This window comes from Musca vetustissima, unplaced genomic scaffold (genome assembly GCF_032173495.1).
Source record: "Musca vetustissima isolate MV318-11 ecotype Yass unplaced genomic scaffold, APGP_CSIRO_Mvet_v1 utg893, whole genome shotgun sequence".
NCBI lineage: Eukaryota > Metazoa > Arthropoda > Insecta > Diptera > Muscidae > Musca > Musca vetustissima.
This window is the reverse complement of record NW_026887644.1, coordinates 1-24,183: the sequence shown is the minus strand read 5'-3', so window position 1 is coordinate 24,183 and position 24,183 is coordinate 1. Positions and strand designations below refer to the sequence as shown.

At 30.3% G+C, this 24,183-nt stretch overlaps 1 protein-coding gene across 1 annotated transcript in view; it reads right to left on the bottom strand.

The window, feature by feature from the left end:
- The window catches only part of LOC133335325 (uncharacterized), a 36,847-nt gene extending 16,352 nt beyond the window's left edge, over nt 1-20,495 (bottom strand). The window contains exon 1 of the mRNA XM_061543610.1: nt 19,950-20,495. Coding sequence (XP_061399594.1) covers nt 19,950-20,495 — 546 coding nt within the window. The remainder of the gene's footprint in view (nt 1-19,949) is intronic.
- Nucleotides 20,496-24,183: the final 3,688 nt, after the last annotated feature.

The following is a 24,183-nucleotide window of genomic DNA, read 5'->3' as shown; positions in this document are numbered from 1 at the left end:
TTTAAGAATTGGTGGCCAACTTCGCCCATGTTTGTGTTAGAGAGTTTGTGTCAATGAAAAAATGTTCTTCGGAAAAATTCACTATGGGTCTGCGAAAACAAAAACATCGATGTATAAAATCTGTATATAATAAATAATATTGATAATTTTCGAATCAATGTGGAAATATTTTAAAAATATATTTTTTATAGGACTTTTTCTGATAATTGGTACCAAAATGCACCTTAGGGTGATTTTAGAAGGGTGGGGTCAATGGAAAACATGTTCTTCGGAAAAATTCACTATGGGTCTCCGAACATAAGAAATCGGTATATATACTATATATCTTTATATTTTCCGGATAACTTTTTCCGGATATATGACACAGTCTTATTGCGGTCTATTTTAACAATTGGCGGCGAACTTTGCCCATGTTGGTGTTAGAGAGGTGGTGTCAATGGAAAAAATGTTCTTCGGAAAAATTCACTAAGGGTCTCCGACCACAAAAAATCGCTATATAAAATCTGTATATGCTATATAAATATTTTATTTTCGAATCAATGTGGAAATATATAAAAATATGTTTTATCGGACTTTTTTTTAGAATTGATGCCAAAATGGACCTTAGGGTGGTCTTAGAGGGGTGGTGTCAATGGGAAACATGTTTTTCAGAAAAATTCACTATCAGTCTCCAAACACAAGAAATCGGTATATATACTATATATCTGTATAACATCCGGATCACTTTGGGTATATTTGAAAAAAAACTCGTTGTACAATTGTTTAAGAATTAGCTGCGAACTTCGCCCATGTTGGTGTTAGAGAGGTGGTGTCAATGGAAAAAAATATTCTTCGGAAAAATTTACTGGGGGTCTCCGAACACAAAAAATATGTTTATATTATAAATATGAAAAAAAGTCTGGATATATTTGCATATAGAAAAAAGTAATTATTTTTGTATATTTTTAACAAATGGATCGGAACACCATTGGCGATTGGTTTTCGAGGGGTGGTGTCAATGAAAAAAATATTCTTCGGAAAATTTTACTATCTGTCTTCAAACATAAAAAATCTGTATATAGTATAAATATGAATAAAATAGTTCGAATAAATTTAAAAATAAAAAAAAAATATATATTTTTGGCAATTCATGAATTCAAAAATAGTTGTAAACAAAATAAATATAAATTTTTTAAATCATAATAATTTTAATTTTTTATTTAATGAAATCTTAAATAAAAACTATTAAAATGATCTTAAAAATATTATCTTCTATTATTTTTTATGAAACAATTTTAAATATTTTTTAATTGCTATTTCATTAACCATGACTGTTACACAAAAAATGCTATGAAATGCATAAATGCCGGAATGGCAAACGCGTGCCATTCTAGTCTAGGCAATATTTAAAAATAAGGCGAGACGTATTCTAAATTTAAATTCGAAACCAACAACAACATCAACAAAATATTGTTTCACTTTATTATTATGGAGGCATAGAGACTTCTTCTATTTTTTGGAAATTCTTCTTTTGGCCCTATGCTCCTAATGCCATGGACTTTTACTTTGTTGTGTAGATGGATGATGGTGTTTTTGTTGCTGCTGCTGTTATTTTTCTGTGTGGTATATATATTTTGTTTTTGGGGGTTTTCATTTCATTTTGTTTTTAATTTTTTTTGATTTTTTTTTTTGGGGAAATAAAGAATGGAACGAAATTTATTGTCTCCATTTGCCCAAAAGAAGTTTCTCTGGTTTATTGTTTTGGAAGATTAGAATGGGAAAAGAAGGCTGATGTATTTTGTGTGCCTGTTGCTGGAGAGGTTGGGAGGTAGGGAGGGAGGGGTGTTGTTGGCGACCATTGTCTTCATTGGTTTTGTGAGAACAAAATTTACTTTCCCTGCCTACCATCCATTCTGGCCATTCAAATTTCAAATTCTGTTCCCTTTGGTGTCACACATTGTGTAAATTTCCATAAAATATACAAAATTAAATGAGCTTTTAAATTTCATTGATGTTTTTCTCAGCTTTATTTAGATTAGCGGTGTGTAAGAGGCTTGTTTTTTGTTTTCCGATTGGAAAGGTGGGCAATGCTTTGTTTGTTTCAGAAGGTTTTTAATTTAGCTGGGCTAGTAATTTCGGTAGGTTTATGGCACTTTGGTTTTCCTGTTACTTAGTTTTAATGTTGTTTTTATGATGATGATGAGGAAGACAGAATAACCACAACAACAATAACAACGTCAACATGGAAATAAGACAACAAAAATAAATTAACAACAACACTTTCAACACTACCTGTAACCTTAGCTCTTTGGTTAGATGGTTGTTTGCTTCGTGGTGGGAAAAGGTATCACTGGCAACTTATTTTTGTTGTTGTGATTTGTTAGTGTTGTTGTTGTTGGTTGTATAGAGCACTCTTAAATTAAATGTGTTATGCCCAAGTTGTTGTTGTTGCTGTTCTACTGCATGTTTTTCTATTGTTTTCCCACAGTTTTTCAACACGTGATAAACATACGTTCCGATCAATAACCTTTAACTAAGTGATCTTACACGCTCACACACAACAACAAGTATATTCAGTCGTGCCCTGCACACACTCACACAGTCCTATCTCCTCCAATCCCTTTTTGAAAGTCACGCATGTTTTTATGAAATTTTCCTAACTAAACATCACGTTTGCCTAACTCTAAGACGTGTTTTCGACACGAAGTTCTTACTCAGCCGACAGAAGAAAAAAAAAAATAAATTGCCATTGTGTCTGTGAATTTTACAAAAATGGATTCCCTTACAAAAATGAAGGATTCTCCCGTCACATAAATTCTTATTGTCAATTTTTCGTGTTTGACTGGGGAAAAATAATCAACTAATGAGGCAGGGATGTCTTTGGAAAAAAGTTGTTGCTTTCTGGGAAAATTAATGTTTGGCAAATTTGTGTCGTAAAGTCAGAGTCATGTTACATAACAATTGTGTAAACAATAATTGACTTTCAAGAATTTGAAATAGGATGTCACCTATATGAGAGAACTGCCGAAGAGGTCTCTTATAAAGGGTCTTCATAATAATTCGATGAGGAAAAAATCTTATTTTTAAGATTATTCCGAATAGTTGTCAAATTGGACCAAGGGTTGCTATTAGGGGGAGGGTGTCAATGTAGAAAATATTCTTCGGGAAATTTCACTATAGGTCTTCAAAAACAAAAAATCGGTATATTGCAAATAAATATAGAAATTGCGGATAAAATTGAACATATAAAAAAATGATTTTTTCGTACTTTCTTAAAAAATTTAAGTCAAATTTCCCCTATAGCTGATGTTACGGTGTTGGTGTCAATGGAAAAAATATTCTTCGTACATTTTTACTATAGGACCCCGAACACAAGAAATCTTTATATATAATAAATCTCAATAAAATAACCCGATAAAATTGGGATAACGAAAAAAATTATTTTTTTCATACATTTCAAAGATTGGAAATTTACGCCTCCAATAACTGGCGTTAGAGAGATACTATACGTCTTCAAACACAAGAAATCCGTATATATAATAATTCTGAATAAAATTTCCCGATAAATTTTGGGTATTCACAAATATAGTTATTTTCATACTTTTTTAAGGTTAAGGAGCCATACTGCTCTAATGACTGCTGTTAGAGAGGTGGTGTCAATGGAAAAGATGTTATTCGGAAAATTTTATTATAGGTCTCCGAACATAAAATATCTATATATAGAGTAAATATGAATAAAAATTGCGGAAAATTTTGGATATTGAAACAAAATCATTTATTTTTGAACATTTTTTATAAATTAGGTTCGAGCTGCTTTAACGACCGGTGTTAGGGAGTTGGTATCAATGGGAAAATTATTCTACGGAAAATTTCGCTATAGGTCGCCAAACATAAAAAATTGGTATATATAATAAATCATAATGAAATTACCCCCTAAAATGGGGATATACAAAAAAATCTAATTATTTTCATGCTTTTTAGGATTAAGCAGCCATACTGATGCAACGACTGGTGTCAGAAAGGTGGTGTCATTGGGAAAAATATTCTTCGAAAAATTTCACTATAGGTTACCGAACATAAAAAATCGGTATATATAATTAGTAAGTGAAAAAATTGCGAAACAAATCAGGATTTATGAACAGCATCATTTCTTTTCGAGCATTTTTAAGAAATGTGGCCAAACTGCATCTCCGACTGGTGTTAGAAGGGTAGTGTCAATGGAAAAAAATATTCTTCAGAAAATTTCACTATATGCCTCCAAATACAACAAATCTGTATATATAATCAATATGTATAAAATTTCCAAATCAATTTGAATGTTAACTGGAAAAAATGCTTATTTTTGAAATTTCCTGAATTTGAGTCCCAAATGTCCCCTATTTGTGGTGTTAGAGGGTTGGTATCAAAGGGAAATATATTCAACAGCATATTTCACTATAGGTCACCGAAGAAATGTAATCGTTATGTATCACAGATAAACGTCTTTTAATGATATCAAATTTTATCTACAATGAAATAAAGGCATTTTTCACATATTTTGAGTTGGTGTCAAAATGTCCTACAATTCCTCAATTTTTTGCTTTGGTGTCAATGGAAAAAATATTCTTCGTAAAATTTGACTAAAGTTTACCGAACACAAGAAATCTCTATATATAGCATTTATATCTGAAAAGCAAGCGCAAACTATTCTTATTTAATGAAAAAACTTTGGTTGGTTAAATTTTTTTTGTAGTCTCTCTGAGTCAATTCGATATTCAACCTACGGTTGGTATTAGAGGGGTGGAGCCAATGCAAGTATCAATAATAATTATATTATTAAAGTATCAGAACATTTTTAAATAAAAAATATTTTTGTTATTTTTATAGTATTTTTGAGAATAGGCAACATTTTCTTATAACTTATAATCGTAAATGGAAAACATTTTTTTTTCGTCTTTTAAAATTTGGGTTTGTTATAAATAAATATTTGCTAAACATTTTTTGCTAAAATGTTTTTTTTTTTGGGTTTTTTCAATATTTTTCTCACTTTTTTGTTCTCTTGCCACACTCAGGTAGCCTAAATATGGCACATTTAATGGCCGGTGACTGACACACAGGCTGCTGATGAGCGGTCTAACAAAAAAACCAGCTCCACAGCGTTAATAATATTGACAAACCGTTTTGTTGTTGGTTTATTTGTCAATTGGTTTTAATTGAATTTTTGAAGGGGGTATAGGAGGGTAGAGGAAGGAACTACACACACTCTGCTGCCACCAATATGACTATGAATTTTGAATCGTTCAAATAAATCCGTATCAATAAAATTCAGCAACAACAATAAAAAACAACAAAAGACACCAAATACGGCTAAAATTATTCCGTGTTACAAAAAAAAAAAAAAAAATAGATGTACATATATGACTCATTTGTTGCTGTAGTTTAGTCATTGTTGTTCTTATAATACTTTTTGTTGAATATTCTTGAGAATTAACAGAAAAAAAAAATTGCGCATTTTTGTCAGGTTCCATGGTTATTGTTGCTGTTGCCGTCTATTTAACGCTTAATCAACTTTACGTCATATATAATCTAATTATTTGTTATTTTTTTCATTCATATTAATGTCACTAACTGTCAGTGTGTGGTGATTTGTGTTACTGTTGTTTTAGAGAAGTCGGAACGCTCCCGAAATAACATTATTAGCGAACATCTGCTAAATAATGGTAATGGCTTTGGAATTCAGGTTTTAGAATCTGTTTTCTGTTTAGGAAATAATCGTAATTTTTAAAATTAGGAATTTGGGAATTTGAATTTGGAATTGTCAAGGGAATTGGTTTCAGGTTTTAATAATGTGAAGAGATTTTTTTGGTGAAGACAAAATATTAGATATCAAATTTCATTTTAATAACAATATTTGGTTATTAATAGGCTTCTAAATTAAAAAAAAAGTTGACTAAGTCCGCGTATAAAAAAATATTTATTTTTGCTATTTTTCGATTTTTATGCCTAAATGACCCCCCAATTCGTGGTTTTAGGGAGGTGATGCAAAAGAGAAAAATATTTCATATTATATTTTAAAGTAGGTCCCCGAACAAACTTAATCGGTATATACCACCGATAAGCATCATATATTGATATCAAATTATATATATGAAAAAAATTAAGGCTTTTTGTACTTATTTTGAGTTGGTGTCAAATTTTCTTATAATTTTCCACATTTTGGATATGGTGTCAGGGGAAAAATGTTCTTTGGAAAATTTCACTATAGGTCATCGAACACAGGAAATCGGTATATATATATGTTTAGTATCAAAAAAAACCTAAATGAAAAAAATATTCGGTTTTTAAGTATTTCTGAGAATGTGCTATTTTTTCCTATAATTCGCCATTGTAGGAACTTGGTGACAATGGAAAAAATGTTCTATGGAAAATTTCACTATGGGTTAGCGAACACATGAAATCGGTATATATAATCATATACAAGCAAGCGCAAACTATTCTTATTTAATGAAAAAACTTTGGTTGGTTAAATTTTTTTTGTAGTCTCTCTGAGTCAATTCGATATTCAACCTACGGTTGGTATTAGAGGGGTGGAGCCAATGCAAGTATCAATAATAATTATATTATTAAAGTATCAGAACATTTTTAAATAAAAAATATTTTTGTTATTTTTATAGTATTTTTGAGAATAGGCAACATTTTCTTATAACTTATAATCGTAAATGGAAAACATTTTTTTTCGTCTTTTAAAATTTGGGTTTGTTATAAATAAATATTTGCTAAACATTTTTTGCTAAAATGTTTTTTTTTTTTTTTTTCAATATTTTTCTCACTTTTTTGTTCTCTTGCCACACTCAGGTAGCCTAAATATGGCACATTTAATGGCCGGTGACTGACACACAGGCTGCTGATGAGCGGTCTAACAAAAAAACCAGCTCCACAGCGTTAATAATATTGACAAACCGTTTTGTTGTTGGTTTATTTGTCAATTGGTTTTAATTGAATTTTGTTTATAGGAGGAGGGTAGAGGAAGGAAATACACACACTCTGCTGCCACCAATATGACTATTAATTTTGAATCGTTTTTCTAGGCAAAGTTCAAATAAATCCGTATCAATAAAATTCAGCAACAAAAGACACCAAATACGGCTAAAATTATTCCGTGTTACAAAAAAAAAAAAATAGATGTACATATATGACTCATTTGTTGCTGTAGTTTAGTCATTGTTGTTGTTATAATACTTTTTGTTGAATATTCTTGAGAATTAACAGAAAAAAATTGCGCATTTTTGTCAGGTTTCATGAATTGTGTTATTGTTGTTGCTGTTGCCGTCTATTTAACGCTTAATCAACTTTACGTCATATATAATCTAATTATTTGTTATTTTTTTCATTCATATTAATGTCAGTAACTGTCTGTGTGTGATGATTTGTGTTACTGTTTTTTAAGAGAAGTCGGAACGCTCCCGAAATAACATTATTAGCGAACATCTGCTAAATAATGGTAATGGCTTTGGAATTCAGGTTTTAGAATCTGTTTTCTGTTTAGGAAATAATCGTAATTTTTTTTAAAATTAGGAATTTGGGAATTTGAATTTGGAATTGTCAAGGGAATTGGTTTCAGGTTTTAATAATGTGAAGAGATTTTTTTGGTGAAGACAAAATATTAGATATCAAATTTCATTTTAATTACAATATTTGGTTATTAATAGGCTTCTAAATTAAAAAAAGTTGACTAAGTCCGCGTATAAAAAATATTTATTTTTGCTATTTTTCGATTTTTTTGCCTAAATGACCCCCAATTCGTGGTTTTAGGGAGGTGATGCAAAAGAGAAAAATATTTCATATTATATTTTAAAGTAGGTCCCCGAACAAACTTAATCTGTATATACCACCGATAAGCATCATATATTGATATCAAATTATATATATGAAAAAAATTAAGGCTTTTTGTACTTATTTTGAGTTGGTGTCAAATTTTCTTATAATTTTCCACATTTTGGATATGGTGTCAGGGGAAAAATTTTCTTTGGAAAATTTCACTATAGGTCATCGAACACAGGAAATCGGTATATATAATATATATATATATATATATGTTTAGTATAAAAAAAAAAACCTAAATGAAAAAAATATTCGGTTTTTAAGTATTTCTGAGAATGTGCTATTTTTTCCTATAATTCGCCATTGTAGGAACTTGGTGGCAATGGAAAAAATGTTCTATGGAAAATTTCACTATGGGTTAGCGAACACATGAAATCGGTATATATAATCATATTGAATTAAATATCCGGATAAATTTGGAATTAAAATAAAATTGCCGGGTTTTAAGTGTTTCTTAGAAGGTGTTATTTTTTCCTATAATTCGCCATTGTAGGAACTTGGAGACAATGAAAAAATTTTTCTATGCTAAAAAAAAATTCTTCGGAAAATTTTACTATGAGTCTCCGAACACAAAAAGTCGATATATAAAATATTTATAATTTTATATTATGAGAAAAATTGTAAATATCATAAAATATTTAGTATCGGTTATGTTAATAATGCCTCTAAATTAGGACGATTTTTTCTATAATTTTCCATTGTAGGGCCTTGGTGTCAATGGAAAAATTTTTCTGTGGAAAATTTCACTATAAGTCATCGAACACGATAAATCGGTATATATAATAATTATATATAAAATTTCAGAATAAATTTGATTATATTTAAAACGTGCTATTTTTTGTACCTTTCAAAGAAGTAAGGCAAACTCAGCCTTTGGTTGGTACTAGAAGAACGATGTCAAGGGAAAAAATATTCCTCAGAAAATTTGATTATAGGTCTACGAACACAAAAAATTGGTATATATAATATTTATATTAGGAAAATATAAGAACAAAATGATAAAATTTTTTAATATCGATTTTTGTATAGCCTCTAAATGAAACCTCGTTTTTCCTATAAATTCCGTCAAAAGGGTCTTGGTGTCAATGGAAGAAATTTTCTTTGGGAAATTTCACTATAGGCTACCGAACACCGGAAATTGGTATATATAATAAATATGAGCAAAATGTCCCAATAAATTTGAATATAAATGAAAAATATGATATTTTGTACTTTTTAAAGTAGGGCAAACACAGCATTTACGTGATTTTGGAGAGATGGTGTAAAGGGCAATAATAATCTTCGGAAAATTTAATTATATTATTCGGAGACCGAACACAAAAAATTGGTATATTTTATATTTATATTAAAAAATGAGAATAAAATGTAATTCTATTTGTTTTTGCTTATGGTTATTTTTTGTAGTATCTCCGAGTGGAGTCAAGTTTTTGCTTTAAATTTATATTGTGGAGCCTTAGTGTCAATGTAAAACATTTTCTTCAGAAAATTTCACTATGGGTTTTCGAACATCGGGCACCTGTTTATATAAAAAATATGAATAAAATTTACGGATTGTTTTTTTCTTTACTGAAAATGTTTTATGTTTGATTCCAAAATTCTAAAAATAACAAATAATTATGAAGGTGACAAAATTCATTAAAATATTACTGAATTTTTCCATTATATATCTATGTTTTTTGAAGATTTTTTTTTCGTTTAAATTCCCTAACAATTTTCCAATTTAAAAATAAGATTTATGTTTTTTAATATCTTACACCTTCCATTTGGTGTGTGTGTGTGTGCGTATTTTTTTCTTCTTGCCTGGGGAATTATAATTTTGTAATTTATTTTCGTTATTATGTTGTGACATTTGGTCACAACAGCAACAACAACGAAAATATGTCATTGGTTTTTAGTTTCAAACCAAAATATCTTTCATCACCTTTACTATGAAGAATAATGTATAATGAGTGGGTGTTAAGGTCCATTAGAGGTGTAGAATGTAGATTTTTTTGGCTGGAAAAAATATTATTGATTTCCTAATATGAAAAAAAAATTCTGGGTCAATTGCTGGTAAATTTAGTTCTTTTAAATAATTTTAATGTGAAAAATAAATTTTACAAAATTTTGAAATTGATTAATTGAGGTAATTTTTTCTATTTCATATTGAGGATCGAATAATAATACATTAGATTTAAAATCTCAGAGTTTTTGATTTCCTAATAAATATGTTTAAAAAATAAATTAAAACATTTAATTTATTACTGGAAAAATATTTATTTATCGATAAATTTACATTTATTAATTATTTTATTAATATATTAATAAATTTGTATTCTTTTTCTTTTCTCATTTTAGGTAAGTGTTACTATGTCCTATTATAATATTACACCAAATTTGTATTGTAAGTAAAAATGATCCGATTTATAAATATCAACCCTCTCACAATCTCATATATATTATTTTTGTTTTAATTAAAACCCCATTTGGAGACTACTTCTTTGAAACATTTGTTTCGTAAAGTGCTAAAAAAACTAACAAATCAAAAAAATGAGAACGAAAACAAATTCAAAGAAATCCAAAATGAGAACAAAAGAATCTTCAAACCCCCATCAACAAATAACCACCAGCAAAGCATGTGGTGTGATCTTTAAAAAAGAAAAAAAAATAACAACAACAAAATTGTCGAACAGCAACAAATTACAAAAATAAACGACTCTACTTAAACGAATTTACAAGATATTGGGCCACCCCATTTTTATGCCATCCAAACATTGATCCATTCATCTTTGTGCAGGCAGCCGACCAGCCTAACGCCTCTTTTCTTTTTTTGAGTAATTTATAATTTAAAGTTTAAAAAAATTGCAGAGATTTGTTGTAGTTGTGGATGATGGTGTCGGTCGTTGCCTCTTTAAATATATTACAAACATACAAAAATATTGTTTATGATACAGGCACACAGACACACGCATACTCCCCCTTTTTCTCAACCACCTTCACTCTCTTCCGTATACATTTTTTTAAATGAAATTAATTTGAAATTTTGTAAATATTCAAATAATGAATATAAATTGTTTGATTCCTGGCAATATGTCTTCACATCTCAAAACCCCCATCCTCCCCCTTGTCTCTAAAACACACTGGCTCTTTACAAAACAAAATTAAAAATTTGTCGTTTTTAAAATAACACTCCAATAAGGAAAGGAAATCTCATTTGAATTCTTTATTTTTATAAGAATCCAACAAATTTACACACGCACACACTCACAACACATATGCAACCAAGCCAAACCAACAAAAGTGTCGACGAGCGGATGCTGACATCAAGAAAACAACAACAAAAATTAAAAAGAAAAAGAAAAAAGCCGATCATACGTTGTGTGTAAGACTGGAAGGCGGTTAGAGCGGTGGGACGGCGGCGGCGGCGTCTCCCAGAGACGACATATAAAAATATAAATTATTTCTTCGGAATCATCAATACGAAGGGGATTACGCACGAATGCATTGCAATGCGAATGGAAGAGCATTTCTAGTCTACCAAGTGCCATGTAGTTAGTTTTGTGCTCTGTGGCTTATTCATTTACTCCCCAATGCTCATCACCATAAATCACATGAGAATAGACAATTTAGTGAGAGAGAGAGGGGAGCACACACAAACCGTAATATTTTCTTAAGACAAGGCACACACACAATACAACAAATCTAAGAGTGCCTTAACAAATCCCCCCATTAACAAATCATGGAGACAATGCCAGAAAGAGAGAGATTGAGTGATGGAGAGAGTACCATATCCTCATCAAACAGTTGCAAACATATGTTTGGCATGGGTGCTGTGCTTAACTCCCCATCAGCTCCCCCACAAACCCTTGAGCCAGCCTTAAGACAATCTTAAATTATTTTCTCAATTTGTAAGTAAGGTGTGTGTTCATATGACGCGATTTCCGTCATACTGTGTTGGTCATCATCCATCTATGCATGCAGTATTGTTTATGTTGTGTCTAGGCAAGCACTCTCTTGTCGCCATAATGAATTATCCATTTAATGAGGGAGCTTTGACAATCAAAAAGAAGAAGAAGAAAAAAACGAACCTAAGCAAGCCGGGTGTGTTGTCTCACATAGTATTTTTGTACACATTCGTTGTTGTTTTTTTGGAAAGCCACAATTGAGAAACCCCATTAATAGTCAAGGTTAACAAAATCGAAAAAAACACCTTATTTGATGTATATGTTGTTGTTGTTGTTTTTGTAAGAGATGAATAAACAAAGCATCCATCTATCATAAACAAGTGAGAGTAAACATTAAAACATGAAGACAATGGCATTTGTTGATTTTGAAAACAAAAAGATCGATTTGAATAATGTGAAATTAAATAGATCGGAGTTCTACAAAAAATCTTTTCTATAACGGGAATGAATAAAAAGTTAGTAAGTGGTCGATATAAGGTCTGTAGGTTTATTCTTCAGAAACAAGTAGATAGTTAACCCACTTACAAACAAAAACTTTAATTAGTTTAGGAAATTTGGGAACGAAGCATGTGATGTGATCTAGAAAACAATCCAGGCAATCAATATCATTTGTATTCTTTGGAAAATTGTTGGAATCCCATCAAATATAAATGAAATAAAAATGAAAATTATTCAGATTTATGGACAGTTATTAAGAAGTGAATTTCAGATGTATGGTATTTGAAAAAAAATTATGGACTATTTTTTAATATTGAAAATTAAAATAAATATAAATTTATGTATATGAGAAATAAAAAAGGTTCGGAAATTCGTTGAAGGATTTTTAATTTCTGAAATTGTTGTTTGTAAACAAATATTTTTTTAAAATAATTTAAAGTTAATAATTTTTTTTAATATTTTTGTGAATAGTCTTTCAATTGTGGACTTTCAAAAAATATTTTTCGGGAATTTTTTAGAACTTTTTTTGTAATAAAAATTCGATAAACACGTATATAAAATTTAAACCTTAAGAGAGGTCAACTACACATCTTCCTTACATTTTTCGAATATTACAAATATTCAGTACAGTCCCTCTAATTACTTGTCCAGGTTCCCTTCACGGTGGGTTGTGTTGTGATGTTCGCCTATATTCGACTAGAAAATACACAAAAAAATAAGATTTCGGTCCACCTTATCCCAAAATTTTAATCTGATCATCATCGACAATTATAGGCGTTGTCCTTGACCATAATCGGAATTTCGTGGAAAATTTTAAAGGGATCAGCTCTATATTTCTGTCCTCTAATGTGGTAATGGGTTACTAAAAAAATGGGTTACTAAAATTTCGCGGTGATCGGATCATATTTGCGGCTTCTAGAGCGACCAGAAAAACCGACAAAAATTAAATATTTGGTCCATATCATCCCCTAAATATTATGCGATCTTTACAAAAAACAATAGGGGTATTCATTGGCCAGAACCCTTCATACATGCAAAGTTTCGTGAAGATTGGTCCGTAACTGTGGTCTGTATCGCGTTTACAAATTATAATGAACAGACGAACAGACACACATGTCTAGATCGACTCAGCTCTTGGGGCTGCAAAAAGTTATAATACCCTGACAGCATAGTTGTGTAGGAATGTCAGATGTATGGAATTTGAAAAAAATATGGGCTATTTGGAAAATTTTTAATATTGAAAATTAAGAATATGAGATATAAAAATAAGTTCGGAAATTTTTTAAAGGATTTTTAGAGGAAACTTCTGAAAACTTTGTTATCAAAAAACATTTGTTTTAAAGAATTTAAAGTTAATAATTTTTGAATATTTTTGTGAAAGACTTATTTCCAAAATTTTTTTGCAGTTATTTCGTAAAATTTTTTTTCCAAAAGTTGAAAAACACATTGTCTTCGATTTTGCCTCTTTTAAAATATTTTTATCGATTTTTTGTACATAGTGCTATACAAATAATTACAACGAATGCATTTCGATTAAATTCCAACATGAAGTCATAATTTCCCTTTAACAATAACCTCCACGCCCATGAAGGCCTTATTTAAATTACTTTATATGTAAAAAAAGACATTATATTACAACTCCATTATTGCCATTCAACTATTTAACAAACAAAATATTCAATTAACTGCATTATTTCTTCATTTAACTATATATTCAATAAAATTGTACTACGACAGCGGAACAACAATTATATTTATTTTTTATTGCAATTTACCATTTTTGGTTGGAACATTTTAATTTAAAAAAAAATCAAAAAACAAAATAACTAAACTTTCTCTCTTTAAAGGGCTTTCGTTCGATTTGTTTTTCTCTTTTTGTGTATTAACCATAAATGTAATTAAATGCATTTGTTATGAAAATCGTCATTGAAACGAAGTATAGACGGTTTTAATTGCCGCCACTTAACCAAATATGGTCACCGATCAACACCACCACCTCCACAACTAAGTACCTGTTGAAGTACCCCACTAAACAAGAGACCATTTCATTTGTTTTGTTTAATTAAATGGGGACTTCTCTTAATCTGTAATTCTAGTAAAGTTGCAGAGCACCAAAATAAATAGAAGCGCCGTTTTAAATCGTTTTGTCACAAAGCCCACTCCCGTTTTATCTTCGTTCATACAAACGAACGAAGAACCACCCGATCGACCTCCTTTATTTGTTTGACACCATCCAATATCTTTTGTATTCGGGTGTTTTTCTTCTTCTTCTCTCGTTTCGTTTGTATCTTCTTGACGAGAACTGTGCACAAAAATGTGTATCAACAGTGAAGTGTGAATCGTTTATAGTGCTCAGGCACAGTGTTTTGATATTGATTATTTTATATATTTTTTTTTAATTTTAAAATGTATTTCTTGAAAAAAAAAATATGTTCAATCACCCAAATTTTAAATTTTAATGATCATAAAATTGCTGCAAATTTTCTAAAAAAAATGTCAGTATAAAGAATGTATGATTATTTAAATGGATTCCATTCAGGATCACAAACAATAAGTGAACATTTTTTATGAAACTCAATTGAATTATTTACTTTATTGTTATATACCTCCAACATAAGGGCTGATATTATTGATCTGATGACTATTCTATATCGATTTAATCGTGTTGCTGAAATCACTCCATATTTAAGGCAGAGCTTTGAAAATTTGCTATTTGCTATTGAATATTTAATATATCGGTCCATGTTTACCTTTATATAACCTCAATACCGAAAATTATCAATATTAGTCCATGTTTCAGGTCAGACCTCATACAACTGTAACTCCTTAATTGGGCAACAAACTGCCTGTAATTTTATATTTTGGAGTTCTTCCGGCCATGGAAATATTTCTACCAGTAATTATCAATATTGGTCAAAGATTCAGGGTATTCTCCATATAACGGAACCTCTTATTATTCGCTATTTTGGGTACGTTTTTCAACCAATTTGGCTGTAATGCATTGCGTAATTACAGAAGGTAGTCTTATTTGAGAATTATATGATTTTTATTTTGGAACTCATCAAGGTTTATTCATAAGGTCAACAGGGAGGGGAATTCAAAGTCTTCATTGACTGTCAAATTTATTGTTTGAAGAATAAATAAACAATAAATATTTTTATTGGAACAAAAATATATGTACACATTTTAGAATTTTACAAAAACAGGCTGTATGTCATGAATTCGCCTGCCTGTTAACCTTATGAATAAAAATTGGAACTCATCCATAATTTTTAAATAATATAAAAAATTAATACCATACATTTTTAGTATATCGATTGACATATTTTCAATAAATTAAACAAAATACATTTTCTAAAACTGAACATTGCTCTCAAGATTTAATCATGATTGTTGTAACTTATATTTATAACTTTTAGAGGCAGGGAACTTCAAAATATTTATAAATATAAATGATACATTTCGGAGGAAGATATTTCCATTTAAATTTTGAAAGCTGAATACAGTCAAAGGCAAATTTATGAAAAATTGGAAACATATTACTACATGAGACTACCTTGTATAATTATGCCATGGCTTTAATGTAATTTCTCAGGTTTTAATTTACGTTTTGGTTCCCTATAAGGCTACCGACCCATTTTTGTTATTTTTATGGTTTTAACCGCATTTTCCTACCGCCCCATTTTCGGTGTTGTTAAGTTCTTTACCGATTTTCCCCGGTAATTTAAAATATAGTCCTCATTCAAATATCCCATTTAATGTTGGATTTGTTGAAGTTCCTCCCGCCGTTTTCCAACCTGAGAGTCTGTAATTTGGAATTTGATAAAAATTAATTTTTGTTATTGCAAATTTGTTGGGATTTTATTATTTATTATTATTTATCATTAATTTCAATTTGTTCATTTATAGTTATTATTTTTTAATTTTATAAACTATTACTTTTTAATTTAAAATAAATAAAATTAAATCGAAACAGATATATACAGTGTAGTCTGTTTCAAAATGTTCTTTATTAATTATTGTAATCGCTTTTAATTTATACTTTAATTCATTTGAATAATTTATTTAATTAATCATTTTTATTTTATTCTTAATGAACCGTTTTACAAATTATATTTATATTTACATTATTTTTTATATTTATTTTTTTTTCTTTTATTAATTTTTTTCTTATTTATTTTATATTTTTTCCCTTGCGATGAATAATATGTTTTTAAATATAATATTAAATTTATTTGTTATTATTAATTTCAAATCTTTAATTTATTACATTGAAATAAAAATAAGTGTATTAATCGTATTTTTTAATATATTATTAATTTTGTTTGTTATTATTAATTTCAAATTTGTACTTTATTATATTTTTAACTGTTATTATTTTATTAATTAAAATAAAAAAAAAACATTTTATTCTTGTTTTAATTGTTATTTGCATTTTTTTATTTGTTATAATTTTTATTTCACTTGTTTTGCATACCCCTAACACTGTGCCACTGTATAGTTTATCCAGCAACAGATGAGAAAAAAACCCTCGCCTTTTTGTTGTTGTCTTGTCGTTGTTTCAAATGACTGAATTTTATTTATGCTCTCCGATATACATTTCTCAATTACATCTCAACAACAAGTGAGAAAATAGATATTTCGTATTTAATTTTCATGTAGCAGAGATGGGAGATGGATCACAACAACATTTGACAAGAAGAAGAAGAGATCCAACCAAACACACACGCAGACACACAATATGAGCCAACCCAGCCACCGCATAAGTAGTTGTTGTAGTAGTCGTTGGTATCGTATGTAAATATAAATTCTGGTTGTTGTTTATTTTTTGTTGTTGTTATTTCTTTAAAGCGACAACAACAACGACTACGATGATGTTGAATTCGTCACTCTATTTTCGCAATCTTTGTGTTTTACACCCAAAAACAGTGTTCTTTTTGTTGTTTGATAAAAACACACAGATATACATTTTTGACACAGATTCTTTTAAGGGGGGTTTTAAAAGGGGAAACAATAATATCAAATTCCTATATCTCTGGACTTTGATGTTTAATTTAACTATTTTTTGTATTTTTGTTATAAATAGTTTATTGATTTCTTGTTAAATGTTGATTTTTTTCTGCCAGTTTTTCTTGATTGCCTCATTGTCAATTGTCTATTGAATTTATTTACATACAATTGTTGTTTTATTTATTTATGTATTTGTGTTTGTTTGTGTTTTTTTTTCTTTCATACTTTTTAGCCATTATTTATTATTCGCATATTGTTCATTTATTGATTGAAAGGAAAAAATATTGAAAAAAGAAGAAGAAGCAGAAGCAGACGACGAAGGGCTTCTCCATATTTAGCTTTTCTTTCGTTAACGATGCCGGCGATGTTGTCGTCGTCTTTATCGGCTTGATGGAAGAATTCTATAAACATATCATCAGCTAGACTAGGTTAAGTTACAAAAGGCCCCACTCCCCCTCCCTCCCTCGTGATAATGAGATGGAGGCTAAGGAGAATGCCTTTAACTAAATTTGTTGTAAAAACAAGACAAAAGGAACATTTCAGACTTATTGAAAATAGTATTGTGTGCGAGACATCCGAGTCATTTTTTTCTTCTTCTTGTTCTTCATTTTTTTCTCCTATAGACTTTTTGTCAGCATTTCGAGCAAAACACTACTAGATCGACAAGTATGCTAATTTTTTGTGGCTGACTAACTGGCTGGCTGTTGTTGTGTTTTGGTTGTCTCGCCTTTTGTTCATTTAGATGGAGTTGATTTTTTTGGTTGTATTTTTTTTATTTCAAATTAAAATTGTGGGCTTTTTATGCGTTTTGCCCAGTTATGGCAAAAACAAAAACCGGCAACAGCACACATTTTGTCTGTACTGTGGAAGTACGTCGTCGTCATATTGTCGTAATTCTTTGCTACTCTAGGAAAACCTGACCAAAATATTAAATACTTGTAATTTGCTGCTGCATTTTGAATTTTGTTGGTATTTTAGCTACATTGGTCGAAATGTAAACAGCATTTAAAAATTAATTATTATTGTTTACATTGCCTGTAAATTATTATTTAATGGAAAATAAAATTGTTTTAATTTTTGTTTATTTTTTTCCTTGCCGAGATTAAAGAGGAACGCCGTCATTTTTATATTTTTGTGTATATGACTTAAAGAGGGAATGCAGCCATCCCGCAACCTGTTGAGGCCAAAAAAACATCTTTATGACTTTAATTAAAAATACAATAATTACACAATTTTAGGTCAAAAATTCAAGACTAAATGTTAACATCAAAATCAAGTTTTTTTAACATATTTGATTTTTGCTATAGGTACTACGAATCTGACAATTAATTAAAACAATTTGAAATGTTATTTTAAAGAAACATCGTTAAGTTTAGCCGGTCGGACTATTATACCTCAATCAAATGTGGGCTACCCTAAAAAATGGACCAATATTGATACATTTTTGTATGATGATCCAAAATATTAAACTACAGCCAATTGGATAGAAAACTAAAATTCCGAAATTTGGCTACCCTAAAAAGTGGACCAAAATTAATAATTTTTGGCAATGAGAATCCAAATCTTCTAAAAACCCAAAATTTGAAAGGTGCCCATATATGGATGCTACCCTAAAATGTTGAATTGTAATTGATTGAAAAACGTGACCAAATCCTACAAAAACGCCGGAATTTGAGAGATACGTTTATATGGTGGCAACCCTAAAAAGTGCAGCAATTTTTATAATTTTTGGTAGGAATATTTTCTATACAATGAGAACACAAATTCTAAATTACAGTTAATTTGATTGGAAAACGAGTTCAAACCTCCCAAAAGACCGAAATTGGTATTTTGGGTGGATGGATGGTAACCCTAAAAAGTGGACCAATATTTATAATTTTTAGTATGAAGATGTTCATATCCGTTGAAACTCCAAAATACAAATTGCAGCAAATTTTGTTGGAATATGTTCCGGAAATCCCAAAAATATCGAATAATGGGAGATGCCGTTATATGGGGGCTATACCAAAACATAGACCAATATATTCCATTTTCAATACCAAACATCCTGGGAGCAGTAGCAATGTATATACAAAATTACAAATCTATATCTATGATATTGCAAGCTCTATCGGGATTTCAAGATACAGACTGACCGCCACAAATCGATTACCGAAGAAATTTCGAAGTTCCAAATTTTGAGGTTATTGTATGAAATTCGATATATCTTGCATATTTGATTAATTACAACTGCACTATTTTATATCAATTTGTAGCTTATGTATTCCAAATTTAGCAATCTCATAATAATATGCCAATTACTTTGGAAGTTATGGCCTCTGGAAAGTGGTTTGATAATTATTTTTTCAAATCCAAGACATCTTTTGAAGAAATACCGGTTACATTCAGAGTTATGGAGAAAAGAAAATGGTTACCTACCAAATATTCACAATTGGAAATTTGAACCCCTTATGCCAATTTCGAATTATCTCTGTTAGTTGTTGAGATATATTTGCAAAAATTTATATGAGTTTAAAGGTAAAGCTACCCTCTTTCAGATTCCCCTAGATATTTTAAAATGTTTCCAATAAACGAATTTTTTACTTAGAAAATAATAGAGGTTGTAATCAGTCATAATTCCTACAGGGTCTTATATGCTCTGCTAGTTCATTTGATATCCAATTTTGATTCTATATCTACATTTCATTTATTTGTGCATAAATTATTTACGGAACTTACCTTAGGATTTTTCTTATAATCACATGTGACGGTCGTAAAGGAATTCTGTTTCTCACACTGGCAATGGCCATCGCAGATATTCTTACGAGGCTCGGTGACTAGATTTAAGCTGACCAAATTGGGATTTTTCTTATCGGAAGAAAAACGCTGTTGTTTTGTGTAGAATTTCTGGGGTTTGAGTAGGGTGCGTAGACCATTGGAGGCTAGATAGCCAGCGGGTGCACTATAGGGATAGGCTATGGCTCCGCCACTACCCGCTATGATGGGGTTGTTGTTGTTGTTGCTGGTCCTATTATTTTCATCTTTGAGCAGTGAATAATCGACTTGGGTCAAACGAGCTACTCGATGTAAGAGTTTATCGTTGCTGTTGTTGGTGTTAATATTAATCCCATGGCTGGTTGTTGTTGTAAAATCTTTATCACAGTTAACGGGGGGAATTGCTGTCGCCAAGATTTGTATGAGGAAAATCAAACAAAACTGGACAATGACCCACATTGTTGGTGTTGTTGTTTGTGGTGAAAATGATAATTTCTGAGGACGGATCATTTTGTTGTTTGTTTCTGTGTGTTGATTTTATGAAATAAATTTTTGAGACAGACTTTTTTTCTTTAGATATCTTTGGTAAATAAATTTAATTTATTTTTTTTTTTTTGTTGGAACTAAGGCTCACTTCACTTCAACAATTTTTTATAATTGCATTGTTATTTTTTTAATTTTAATCATGCTATTTCCTTCAAAAATTATGGTTTTTAATTTTTTTTGGTAATTATTTTTTGTGAACCACTAATTTTTGCCAATTAACATATCGAACATATGGCATAACCGCAACCACGTAACTCCATTTATTCCGATTCCGTTAACGATTTACTTTATTTGAACTTTCACTTTACTTTTCAACCATAAAAAAAAATAATTATTTTTTCTTAAATATTTTTTTTCTTTGTTAGTTTTCAAATTTTCTTATAGAACAACAACATTTTCATCATCATCGTGATTATATTTTAGCAAACGCACATTCAAAGCACTCACTAGCCGCTGCCAGCCCGCACACTGTTGTCGATTTATATATTTTCTTATTATTTTGCTTTCATTTGCCATTCATTCATTTTTTCTTATTTAATTTTTTAAACACAAAAAATCCAGACACTCCACGATACGATCGCCTTCGTCGTTAAATGAATACTAAATTGTATCTCTGCTCAATTGGTGTATCTGCTAGATAGCTGTTATTCTCATTGATATTTTCGTTATGGTTGTTTTCGATCGGCTCTCTCCCTCTGTCTGTGCTTATCACTTTCTCTTTTCACTCATGAAATCTCCGTAACAGATATTGGGTGGGTTGCATGCATGCAAGCAGGCAAAGGAAGAGAGAGAGAGTCACGGTGTTTTGCAGGTTGTTTTTCAAATCAAAACAACAAGCAACAGATACTTCCTCTCGCTCTCATAGATACAACACACACACACAGTCTATCGCTCTCTCTCTCCGTATTACATTTGTAAAGTTTCCCGTTAATATTTTACAAAAAACAACTTCAGAGAGAGAGAGACTGAGTGCATAATAATAATTATTATTATTTGGTATGCGTCAGTGTGTGTGTGTCCGTTCAACTGGTAGAAAAATAATAACAAAACTTGTAGATTGTTGTTATTGTTATGTTGTTGTTCGTCGTTATCCAGTTGGAAAATAGAGTTTCCATATGTTTATGTGTGTAGGTATGTATGAATGTTATTTTCTGTGCTACGATTAAAAACCCGTAAACAATTATTCTTAGGTAGTTGACTAATTCTTTGCCAATTTGACTTGAGATGTTGTTGTTTTTACAAAAAGTGCGTTGTTTGTTTTCGTAAAAGGTAATAGCGGAAATTTTTGAAAACAAGACTGATTTTGTTTTCGCGTTTTGAAGAAATCTCAACAAAAATATTAGAAATTTACCTAAATGAGATTTTAGAAAAAAACTTGGGGTTTTCTGAAATTCAACGATGAATTGTAAACAAAGTTTTCGTGAATGTTAATCATCAATTTTTAATTTTTTTAGAAAATATCGGAACGTAGGTTTTGTTATGAATATAATATTGTATTTTAAATGGATATTTTAGTTTTAATGGAATATTTGTTGAAGTAGGAATTCAAGGAATTTTTAAGTATGATTTTATTTATATAAAATTTTAAGAAATTTTGCAGATTGTATAAAAATATTTTTTCCGTACGAATTCGTATTATTTGTTCAATGTGGGTAGATCTTTCAGATTTTTTTAAGAAACTATTCAAAAATTTACCTATTTTTTCAAAATATCATGTATTTTTTAGAATACAGTAGTTTTGACTTACCGGCACAAACAACACTTGCAATCATTTCTGTGCGGGAAAGTTAAAAGAGCAGCTATCATAAATTTCTTACCTGCCTAAAAGTGCACGTAAGTGAAATCACTGCATACAAGTGGGACAATATTAAATTTTTATGGAATACGCGATCACCTCTAAGTGTTTAATAATGAATCAGAAGGACTATTGTTTTTAAAGAATATAGTTATTGCGTTGAAAACAATAGTCCCTGAGTTTTTTATAGTTTTTATACCATCCACCATAGTATGGAAGGTATATTAATTTTGTCATTCCGGTTGTAACTCATCGAAATAATCATTTCCGACCCTATAAAGTATATATATTCTTGATTAAATTCTAAGACGATCTAAGCATGTCCGTCTGTTGTAATCCCTCTAGCGTCTAAAAGAATTGAGTTAGATCGCCAAAAGAGTCGTCTTTTGTCTGCAGGCAGATCCAGTTCGATGATGGGCTATATCGGTCCACGTTTAGGCATAGCTCCCATATAAGGGTACCCCCAATTTTCGGTATTTTGAGGTTCTTGATCGCATTTTTCGACCGAATTCGCTGAAATTCGGTACTTTGAGTTCTTATTGGGTAGCAAATCTCTATACTAAAAATTATAAATATAGGTCAATTTTTTCGGGTAGCCCCCATAAAAGGGTACTCCCCAATTTTCGGTATTTTTGGGTTCTTGAGCGCGGTTTTCAACCGAATTCGCTGAAATTTGGTACATGGGGTTCTTATTGGGTACCAAATTTCCCTACACAAAATTATAAATATAGGTCCACTTTTTCTGGTAGCCCCCATATAAGGGTACCTCCCAATTTCCTGTTTTTGGGGGTTTTTGACCGGGGTTTTTCACCGAATTGGCTGTAATTTAGTAATTTGAGATATTATTGGATAGCAAATCTCTCCACAAAAAATTATAAATATAGGTAAATTTTTTCGGGTAGCCCCCATATAAGGGTACCCCAGATTTTCGATATTTTGAGGTTCTTCAGCGCATTTTTCAACCGAATTCGCTGAAATTTGGTATTTTGTAGTCGTATATGGTAAAAAATCTCCCCACCAAAAAATATTAATATTCACCCCTTTTTAGGAGTAGTCTCCATATAACCTCTTTTTTATATTAAAATAGTTATCTGAGTTATTCCGTGTGTTGTGATTGGGTTGTCGTTACGGGGAATAGTCAATTTTTATCCTACAAAGACTATTTAGCCATCTGTTGTAAGCATTCCGCCTTCTAAAGATATTGTGATAAAAATACTCAAACATGACGATAATGAAATATATCGGTAGACATTTAGGCATCTCCTCAATATAGTGATACCTCCTGAAGGAATGAATTGAGATAAACATTTAAAATATTGGGTTCAAAATTGGCATATACCGGTAATTAATTAGGCATAGCCCTCATATAATGATATCCCCAAATATACACTATTTCCTACACTATATAATCAATATTGGTCCCCCTTTAAGCATAGCCTCATATAACTTTGTAATCTAAATTACAGTAGTTTGAGGATTTTATACTCTACCATGCGTTATCAGTATCAGTCCACTTTTTCGATCTAACAAATTTTAGGAAAAATCCCCATTAAAAATTGCTGAAGTTTGTATTTGGTGTACATAATGGTTTACATATATCGGTTTGTAGAATTATCGGTATATGCCCACTTTTTGGTATGTTCCCTATATTTTCATTACATGTATTTGTCAGTATAACTATGGTGGAGGGTATCCAAAGTTCAGCCCGGCCGAACTTAACGCTTTTCACTTGTTTATATTAAAATAGTTAACTGATTTGTTCCGGTTTTTGGGGTTACCTCCATAAGCCCATAATATGGGGGATATGCTTTACTCGAAATTTTCCGTTTATACCCTACATAGTATGGAATTGTAAGA